The sequence below is a fragment of the Cardiocondyla obscurior genome, linkage group LG19 (assembly GCF_019399895.1).
Source record: "Cardiocondyla obscurior isolate alpha-2009 linkage group LG19, Cobs3.1, whole genome shotgun sequence".
Classification (NCBI taxonomy): Eukaryota; Metazoa; Arthropoda; class Insecta; order Hymenoptera; family Formicidae; genus Cardiocondyla; species Cardiocondyla obscurior.
Window position 1 is genome coordinate 539467 of NC_091882.1, and position 9646 is coordinate 549112.

Below are 9646 nucleotides of genomic sequence, written 5' to 3' on the forward strand. Positions count from 1 at the left end.
AATCATTATTAAATCGTTTAATGCGAATCTCATCTGTACCGCGCATGCTGGCAATTTATTATTTACGTATCGCGAGACGATCCTATCGATTTGACGTCAATTTTCGGGAAGCAGATTTCGCGCACGTATCGACATATTTCCCAATACGGTTTCCACGTAACTGGAGCAAAGCCCGCGATTGGAGATGACCGATGTTTCTTGGAACGGCGACCAAGTCTCGAATCGATTGCGACGAAATAGCTTTTTTTTCCCTTCCTTTTTAATCTCTTCTTTTTTTTTTCTTTTTTAATTTTGCATCAACGAGATATTGACAACATTACGGACGTTGAGCATTGCCGTCGGAGAGCTTATCGGGTCAATTCCGATCGCGTCTGGGTGGGAAAGAGCGATATTTCCACGCGTAGACTTTTTCCCGGGGTGGCTTGGAAGTTCCGAGTTCAAGGATAGCGAAAAGCGCGGTGGGAAACGCAATTTTCTCCGGGAGCGATATTTGTCCGTTCGTATGCATTGACGCTGATGGGTGACGGTACGGCACGTAGTCTTGCTCGAAATTCTATGGGACCACGGCGAGATATGTCTCCACTAAAAGAATCGCTCTCCCGCATGCCAAGCGATGATAAGTATTCGCTTAGCAGATCGATGAGAGACCGAGAATCGACGCCACACCACCCCGCGAACGTACGCATAAATTTCAGCGAGGCGAACGACAAAAGGTATCGTTTCTTTCTATCTATCGATCTCCTCTCCGTTTTATTAAATGTAATTGCAAAACGCGGGAGCCGATCAAAGTAACAAGTAATTCTTGGCGTTCTGTGAAAAGGATTTCCAACGTAATTATTCAACCGTTTAATGTACGGCTTATCGATCAGATTCCGCGAATGAAATAATGGAAAAATATCAAAATTTCACCGCTCAGCTACTTCGTACAAGTTGCCGCAATTTATTCCGTCCGCGAGGAATAATTACGATATCGATGCGATATATTTAGATTGAATTGAGAATAAATTGATTTAAATTTAAACTTTATTTCAGATGACCTAATAATTTCTGTCAGAATTTAAGACAAAATTCTATTTATAATTTGATATTTCTCATATGAAAAATAAATATTTGGAGAATCAAGAATACACACTTGCGAATATTAATGCACCGCGTATAAAATTATAAATATACTTCATTCTCGAAATTTCACGCGAATAGATTGTCTGAAATGGATTCAAGTATCGTTATTAATAAATTGACCCCGTAACGCGGTTCAAAGTATCTGCAACTTTTCCATTACGACCGAACATTATCACACCTACTTTTTACCGACGACTAACGAAGTCGATGATCTTATTTTTGATAGCAACAAGTGCCGCAATATCTTGTTACATTTTAATTGCATTTTTACAATATAATTAAATGTCAAAAATATTACTGTGGAATTTGTATCATGCTGAATGTATACGTGAATTAATCTTGAAAAATTACATTTTATCAGCAAATAAAGAGTATGAATGGTAACTAATTACATAAATAATTAACGTTTAGGGGCGAGTACGAACTGGGCGCCTACGGTTACGGCAAGAACAATGTCAAGTTATTGTACGTGCACCGGAACGACGAGCTGCGCCACGAAATTCGCGAGTACGAGGTCGACACGCACTTGCGTCTGAGCTCGCAGAGGGATTACCTGGAGGGTGACAATCGCGACATCATCGCGACGGACAGCCAGAAAAACACGGTGTACCTGATGGCGAAGAAACACGGCATTCACTCACCCGAGGCGTTTGCGCTTCTTCTTTGCTCTCACTTCCTCTACATGTATGAACAAGTGGCGGAAGTCAGTGTCAACGTTGAAGAATATCCGTGGGCCAGGCACCACGTTGACAACCGGCCGCACAATCATGCTTTCATTATGTGCCCCACCGCCACGAGATTCTGCCAAGTCAGCCAGCTCAGAAACGGTACGGTTCTAGGAAGGTGATTGCTCTAGACATCTAGTAGAGATATCTTCCTGCGAAATTGATTCTGAAAGCAAAATACAACACGGTGAAAATGTAGCTCGCGTTGATTCGATTTGAACGCAAAGTGGATTTCAACAATGGAATTATTGCGAGACCTATTTTAGATTCTTAATTGTATTAGAATCAATTATTTATTTCCAATTGCCGTGATTTTTGTACGTCACGTTTGTAAAATAAAAAAGATATTATATAATTTAGACCGACGGTAAGGTAGCTTAATTTTTTATTTGTAATTAACTTTGTTGTAGAATCACCACGAATACGCGGCGGATTAAAGGGTTTGCGAGTGCTCAAGACCACGCAGAGTTCATTCACCGATTTCATTCAGGATGAGTACAGAACGTTGCCGGACATGAATGATCGTATTTTCAGCACTGTCGTAACGGCGACTTGGGACTTTTCCACCGCGACTGGCGTAGATTTTGATGGTGTGTGGCACATGGTGAAAGAGTGCATTATGCAAAAATTTGCGGGTCCGCCAGACACGGGAATCTACTCACCCAGCGTGCAGAATACGCTTTATCTCACAGAAAAGTCTATACTCGACAAAGTCAAGCAGGTAAGCATAATAACATATAAGTATCATGGATAGTCTATCATTTTATTCAATTTTTTTCCTGCAAAAAAATCTTGTTATAATTGTAATATTGAAATTCATAGTTTATTATATATGTAAAAATTTAATATTATTAAATTATTTGATATTTTTACATATACACTACGTAAGAATAAAATATTTACAGATTTCCAGCATTGAGATGCAAATGCCGAATAAGCATTACTTTGATGTGGATCTCAGCAAATTTTCCAAAGTTATACAGGGACAGAATAAGGAGGTTTATTTGCCTATGGATAAGCCGTCGGGTATTATTTACGCCCGATTAAATAGAAAAGAGTTCTTTTCTAAATTGTAGCCATTATTGAATTATTAATGAAGTTGAAGTTTTAATAATTGTACAATATTATATCGTATAACTACGAAACTCCTTGCTTGTCATTTAATAAAGTCCACTTTAAAAATAAAACTTTACGTTCTATTTCAGGGTAGAAGCCCACGGATATTTACAGTCTTTCATTTTCATACACGAAGCGTTAAATACATATGTAGTTACGACCAGAATTACAATCTGGATTCCATGATATTCGCAGTCATTAAATATTTCTCATACCTAAAAAGTAAATTATAAATGTAATCGTGAACAGAGTTATAGGACGAGTTTCGACGCAAATTGAATATGAAATGAAGGCTTTAACGATGTCATAAAAAATGATGTATGACAAAAAACGCTCGATATATGAAAGGGAGATTTTCTTTTGACGGAGTTTGTCATCGACGGGCTATACGAAATTTTAGGCGTAAAAAATTCACACTTAGAATAGGTGATAATTTTGCCAACAACACGCAGATATGTTTTCGCCAGCTGAGGATCCATACGACGTACCGCCAGCCTGGTGGGAAATGGATTGCGTGAGATACGGGTGAGTTGATGGGCCTCGTCAATTTTGGTTCGCTCGAGAATAACCTTTTACATTTTTAATTAATTAATGCAGGATCAGTTATAACACCGTGAGATCGCGACTGGCATCAGTGATGGGAAGTCACGTAGTACGGTTGACGGATCGCGAGTACATGATGCGGCTCGCGTCGAGGCTGCAGGAGAATTACGAGGCGCGACAAAGGACTCGTATCGAACAAAGGAAATTGAGAGTCACCTCGGTTGTCCCGGAACTGCGCAAATTAGTTCCCAAGTCGTTGTCAAGGGTGGCCCGACGTCGTCGTCAATGTGCACCGAAATTTGACGCGGATGCAGCCAAGGAATGTAAAAAACTTGCGCAAAAATTATTCTTGAATGATCTTCACGCTGGAATAAAAAAATCGTCATCATTCACATTTATTTCGATGAGAGAAAAATTGGAGCTTAATCCAATGGAAATGTAGAACTGACTGGACATTTCCGGGTGTCACGCGTACAATAAATAAGAAGCGAAAAAATTAAGGAGTGATATACAATGGACTAAGATCGCTTAAAAGTCAAGTTTCTACAAACTAATCTAACGTATCGAGACCAAGTTTCTATTACCTAATCTAACGTTAATATTAATAAAAACTAAACGAGTGAGGATCTGACGTAGCGTTCGATGACCAACTATAATCACACGTGTGATTTTCGGTGAGTTTTTAAGTCCTCGGCGATCATTTCTGCCGCAATTTCTTCCATGGCAAATGGAACGCGAATTGGCTGACGGGTATGCACCAGTAGTCTGTTGGAACTCCGATCGATCGTGTCGTAAACGTCGTCGTCGTCGTCGGTGCCTGCGGAAAAAAAAAGATTGCTATTTTTAGGATTCGTTCGAGATTCGCTCCAGGTCCGCTTTTTCATCTCGGTCAATGAACGGGCATGCAATTGATTTACCCTCGGCACGGAATTATTTCGACTCACCCAGAAAGTCTTCGTGCCAAAGGTCGTCCCACGGATCTGGCTCGGACAGGTGTTGGAGACCCGATGGGACAATCATCGAGGGATCAGGCATGTATCTATAGCCGTAATCGGACCATCCAAACGACGCGAGACTGTCGCTGGAAAATGAAAATAAATGCTCGTCGATTGCGGCCAACTCGTCGATCAATCGCGCGCGATAATGTAACGAATTTTTTGCAAATTTGCAAATAGACCTGAAAGATCTCATCGGTGTAGATTGCAAGTTTTCTCGCGCGCGCACTCGTGATAACTAAACTTGTAATATCACTTTCCCTCGTTCTTGATGACTTATTATTTCTCTACAGATTACGTTTTTTCTTCTTCTTTTTTTTTTTCGAATGCAATTACGAAGAGCGAAACGAGTTCAATCCTTTTTACTCGAAAAACTAGAACGTACCCGTAGAGTTCGTCGAGATAGTATTTATCCGGCGCTTTCCATGCTAGTAGAGGGAGAGGCATCGGCATATAATGCATATGATAATGCCGTACGTGACTCATTTTCGGCAACGTTTTCTTTGCCTTTAAAGACTGAAAGAATTCCTTTAAGGCCTTCTTAGGGCTGTAACATGTAAAAAAAAAAATAAAATAAAATAAGATATCAAATATCTGATAACGTGCAAGCAAAAAGTAAAATTTAATGATACATTGTCACGCTTGTCGCTTAATAAACGTAGTTAGAAGCAGACATATTTGCACAAAGTTAATATTTAACTTTCTGTATAACATTAAATTACTTTTTTAACAGTCTTGGCACTCAAGTAAACGCACTCACAAGTCGAGGAAAAATTCTTCCGAAGATCCGACGAGAAGCACCATGGGCAACGCCAGCTGCAAATCACCACAACAATTAATTCTGTATCCCCCTTTTTTTTTTTTGTTTTATCTTTAACTATTATTCTCCCGATCGTTTATGCATATTAAATAATTGCCAGCGACCTCGCGAGCGGTGCACGTGCCGGCTAACTTGACTAAAGTTAAGTTAATTAATTATTTACAGATCACAGAGCACAAGTTGCCGTAGTTTTCAACGTAAGCACTCTCGGCGAGTGACACGCAACGAGGAATCGGAGTTTACCAGGCGTCTACTGTTAATCGGTCTTATTTACTTGCAACATCAGCCCCGTCTTCATGCTGTACCACCACGTGGAAAAGATAGCTCTGCAGTGATATCTGCGATATACGACAAACTGAGAATTCGACGAAACTGGATCGCTTTATAACCGCGCTCTTACCCTCTTTCTCTCCACGCACTCGTACTTTTCATTTTTCCCTCGCTGTGGTTCATCAAGTTGTCGGCCGAAGCGACTAGTTCACATCTCCCGCGAACGGCACATTGTCATAATTGCGGCTATAATGTACGGGGCGTTACCGTGCGATACGCTACAATGCACATATTATCATAGATCGTTCAATGGCATTTGTTATGTTAATGTAAACGTTTCTTAACGCGTTAAGTTAATTAAGAAAGTAAAAGGGGCGAGGCTTTGATCTCTACCGCTGTGCGAATTTTTTTTATCACGTTTTTTTTTTTTTTACTGAACTATTTCGCTTTTCTTTTTTTTAAGAAAAGTTAAAAAAAATAATAATCTCGATTTTTTTTAAATTTATTGCTTCACAGCTTTTGCTGAGTTTGTTACGTGTCTGTAATTATTTTAGTCATAGATCGGTTTTAGAAATTTTTTCATATGAGCAGACAGAATGTTTCCATTAAGTTTCAACCGTAACATACGTCAATTTTGATTTTAGAAAAACCAAATGATTGAGAAAACTGAAGAATTTCGAAACAAACAATGAGAATTATTTGCACATAATAAGGGTAATAACAAACTTACGTGCCACTTTCTAATGAACTATACCGAGAAATTTTTAATTACCGGGAAACATATTTTTACCTTTCGAACGAGGTGTATTGCGGATATACATATTTATATGCTGAAAAATCTTTTATTTCTATTTAAGACATCCGCTTTATCGTTATGACCAGTATATCGCGAACAAGCGTCCGAAGAATCGCATAAATTTTCTAACAATGCACAGAACAAATAAAGTAATATTTGCATGTGGCATCACTAGCTTTCGATTCTAGAGTCAGATAAAATATAACTTCCCCTCCTTTTTTATCATTCTGTAATTCAATCGACATGTGTTTTATCCTGCCAGCGAAAGTGGTGAGTGTTCAAGATTAATAAGCTATCATTGAGAGAAGAATCTTCAGAAATATTTTATCAATATTTCTATCAAGTGTACGCAAGAAATGCGAAATTATTTCATCGATAATTTATGGGGAAAAAAAATTCCATTTCGATGCACGCTGCATTAAGAAAAACGAAATGTAAGACTATAGAAAAGGATATGAACGATACAATGTTTCGTAAACAGCGTTTTGCAGTTAATATTGAAATAAGAATGATATTCTCGAGTTTGCGAATAATGTTTCCTGTAATCGACGAGACGCAGTTTTTTTTTCTTTTTTTTCTTCTTTATTTCGTATTTCTGCTAAGTGTGCGTAAATGCGCGAAAGGTAAGATTCACTCTAATGGGTCGACTAAATGGAAATCAGGGTTTTACTGGCGCGCAGGATGTACCACGTGTGATTCTAATCGGGATTACGATTATACCTTGCGGGCACCTTTCACATTCGAGCGCATAAAACGGAAGATGAAGAAAGGTGAAACTGACATTGTCGGACGTTTTATCTCTGACGCGACAGGTTCCCCAATAATTATCACATTCACGGGCATACATCATACATACGTCGCCGCGTCGTGCTCGAATCGGTAATAGTTAAATACACAATGGCGATTTCCCGTCTTCATTTTTCGATCACTTTCTTTTACATAAATTTGTTTGAAAATGACAGTGGAAAAAAAAAAAAATAAAAAATGATAAGAATTTGAAAAAGTATACAAGTAAAAATATATCATCGATATATATCTGTCATAAATAAAACTCGTTCAAATATTATAGAAATTTAAAGTAGATCACTTGACTAAAAAAAATTTTTTTTTTTTAAATAATAAAAGTAATAATTAAATAAAAGAAAATAAAAGGCTGGAAAAAAAAGAAGTTGAAACTTTTTGAAATAAAAAAAATTTGTGACACGTTTCTTTGAAACATTTATTGATAATTGTTGCTGTCAGTTATAAATTTCATTTGTTATGTATGCTATTTTCTTTAGCAATGATCGATGCGAATCATTAAGATAATTTCCGTCTATGAAAGGCGCTATGCTGGCCGTGCACCTTGATGAGGCTCGAAAGGGAAAGAATAATCTACCGTTTGATCGCTTGTCTGATAGATGTATTCAATCGATTTGCCGGCCGTGAAGAAGCGCAAATTGGCTTTTGCGATCGCGGCACACGTGGCAATGAGCTTGATAAGTTGACGTTAATCAGCTTCGCCGGCTAGGCGATGTCCTACTAGCATAATAATCTCTGAACCGAAGGAGACTTTCCTTTACGCGTGCAACGACAATGACGACGATGACCGCTCGGGAGGGATCGATTGATGACGGAAATGAATGGTTTCTATTTCGTGCAAGCTGGAAAGCTCCGCCCGTCGGAGCCGGAGGCTCGTGCAAGCGAATTGAACCGGACGTGTCATTACGGGGCTGACTGAGAAATAACGGTCAACTGTTTTCTCCGACGAGAACAGAGGAACAATGGTTGTTTGCACTCCTCACGATACACTTCTAGACGTGATTATCGTCATTTGCATCGGGCAAAGCAGCACCCGTTGTTCCACATGAAATTAACTCACTCGAGTCCGATAAGAAAAAAAAAAAAAAAAGAAAAGAAAAGCGATGACAATGCGAGTGGAAATGCACTTTCAAGGCGGAAAAAGAGAGAGGAGTGGATAAATTGGAGCGAATCGAGAAACAGAATCTGGTCTCATGAGTAACTTGGACGATTCTTGGCAGAATCCTCCCGGTAATCGACGACCCGGTTGATGAAAACAACCCCTCCGGTTCTGAACTTTCCCCGGCGAGAGAAAGCCGATGCGGACTGCACAGGAGTTGCAGGGTCACGGGCGACGGTCGGAAAATTGTCGAGCAAACCGGTTTTCAATTACCGATTCACCGATCGATCCGTCGTCGCCGCCGTTCTTCTCATCGATACGTACGTACGACACGCATATTGCTCTACGACCGTATACACACCGCAGGCCTCCGGTGGTTTTAGAAATAAAACGTCCGCGAGCTGTATACTTGAGCATGGGCGATTGCAATTCGATTTCTCTCGCACGCGATGATTATTATTATATCGTCGAGAAATAAGTACGGCTAGGTAATGGGCGGGAGAAAAACATCAAGGGAAACTGGAATGTTGCGGCACGCAACAAGCGGGAATTACTTTTGTGTCTGCGCGTCTCGGGCTATTTCTAAAAAAATGATCCTCTATTCCGCAAGCCTGGCAAAATGTACTTTTTTTTTTCTCACTTACTTGCGAACTTGACGTGTTAGAAATGATCCTCTTGCATCAGTTGGATTATCTTGGGGATGGCTCTTGCCTGGAAAGATATAAAACAGCATAATCAATTTTTCTACGCTTAATTCAAGTTGTTTAAAAAAATTAGAAAAAATAACAAGTCCTGAATCAATTTAGATTAAAATCAATTTAAATTCACAGAAATAGATATTGATTAAGAAAAAAAAAAATGTATTGATCAGCTGACTAAAGTAAACGACATCTTGATGATAAAATAGTTTGTCACACAATCGACTAAAAACAACCGTCGAAAATAATCAGAAATTATTTCCATGTATATTACCAGTCGTCTGTCATTTACTCGGTGATTTCCAATTTATCTCGTGCGCGGGCCTTGCGATCGTAACCAAAATTACAATGAACTATTCTCAGTTTGTAAATCTCTTGTTTCAATTCCCTTCCTTTCCTCGCGACACGACCAAGTGCAACGGACTAAACCCTCTCAAACCTGCTCTACCTTTCCCAAGGAGCGTGAAGTTGCTTAGCCATGCAGTTCGAATTTTCTTCGCGCGTTGCTAGGAGGCGTTGAACGTCGAGGACGCCCGAGGGAAAATGGCAAGTAGGAACGAGGGTGTCGCGTGCTGAGAAAACGACGAAACGTGCTTACGAGGAATTTAGCCGACCAGAAGAGTAGTAGTGCGGGCACGGTATCCCGGTGACGTGACGGTGA

The 9646-nt window shown here is 39.6% G+C and overlaps 2 protein-coding genes across 3 annotated transcripts; one reads left to right on the forward strand and one right to left on the reverse strand.

Annotated features, from left to right (window-relative positions):
• The first annotated feature begins 469 nt into the window (after positions 1-469).
• Positions 470-3068, forward strand: LOC139110198 (uricase-like). Its single transcript, XM_070669828.1, has 4 exons — positions 470-713; positions 1534-1949; positions 2258-2568; positions 2753-3068. Exons 1-4 carry the CDS (start codon positions 517-519, stop codon positions 2921-2923), a joined length of 1095 nt encoding a protein of 364 aa, XP_070525929.1. The 5' UTR covers positions 470-516; the 3' UTR covers positions 2924-3068.
• A 94-nt stretch (positions 3069-3162) lies between these two features.
• Positions 3163-9533, reverse strand: LOC139110211 (uncharacterized). Of its 2 annotated transcripts, XM_070669845.1 has the most exons (6): positions 9260-9533; positions 8932-8998; positions 5262-5317; positions 4887-5048; positions 4451-4587; positions 3163-4323 (listed from the first exon to the last, which is right to left on the reverse strand). In XM_070669845.1, the coding sequence occupies exons 3-6, from the start codon at positions 5303-5305 to the stop codon at positions 4163-4165; spliced, it is 504 nt and encodes a 167-aa protein (XP_070525946.1). In that variant the 5' UTR covers positions 5306-5317; positions 8932-8998; positions 9260-9533; the 3' UTR covers positions 3163-4162. The 2 variants fall into 2 exon arrangements, with proteins under 2 accessions (XP_070525946.1, XP_070525945.1); XM_070669844.1 differs by lacking the exons at positions 8932-8998; positions 9260-9533 and adding an exon at positions 5596-5795.
• Positions 9534-9646: the final 113 nt, after the last annotated feature.

Excerpts from the sequence above, each read along its gene's own strand:
- LOC139110198 (XM_070669828.1), top strand. The coding sequence starts at position 517 with ATGGGTGACGGTACGGCACGTAGTCTTGCTCGAAATTCTATGGGACCA. Across the intron at positions 1,950-2,257 it reads AGTCAGCCAGCTCAGAAACG|AATCACCACGAATACGCGGC; the intron begins GTACGGTTCTAG and ends ACTTTGTTGTAG. Across the intron at positions 2,569-2,752 it reads TACTCGACAAAGTCAAGCAG|ATTTCCAGCATTGAGATGCA; the intron begins GTAAGCATAATA and ends AAATATTTACAG.
- LOC139110211 (XM_070669844.1), bottom strand. The coding sequence starts at position 5,619 with ATGAAGACGGGGCTGATGTTGCAA. Across the intron at positions 5,318-5,595 it reads AGACGGGGCTGATGTTGCAA|CTGGCGTTGCCCATGGTGCT; the intron begins GTAAATAAGACC and ends GGTGATTTGCAG. Across the intron at positions 4,324-4,450 it reads TTGGCACGAAGACTTTCTGG|GCACCGACGACGACGACGAC; the intron begins GTGAGTCGAAAT and ends TTTTTTCCGCAG.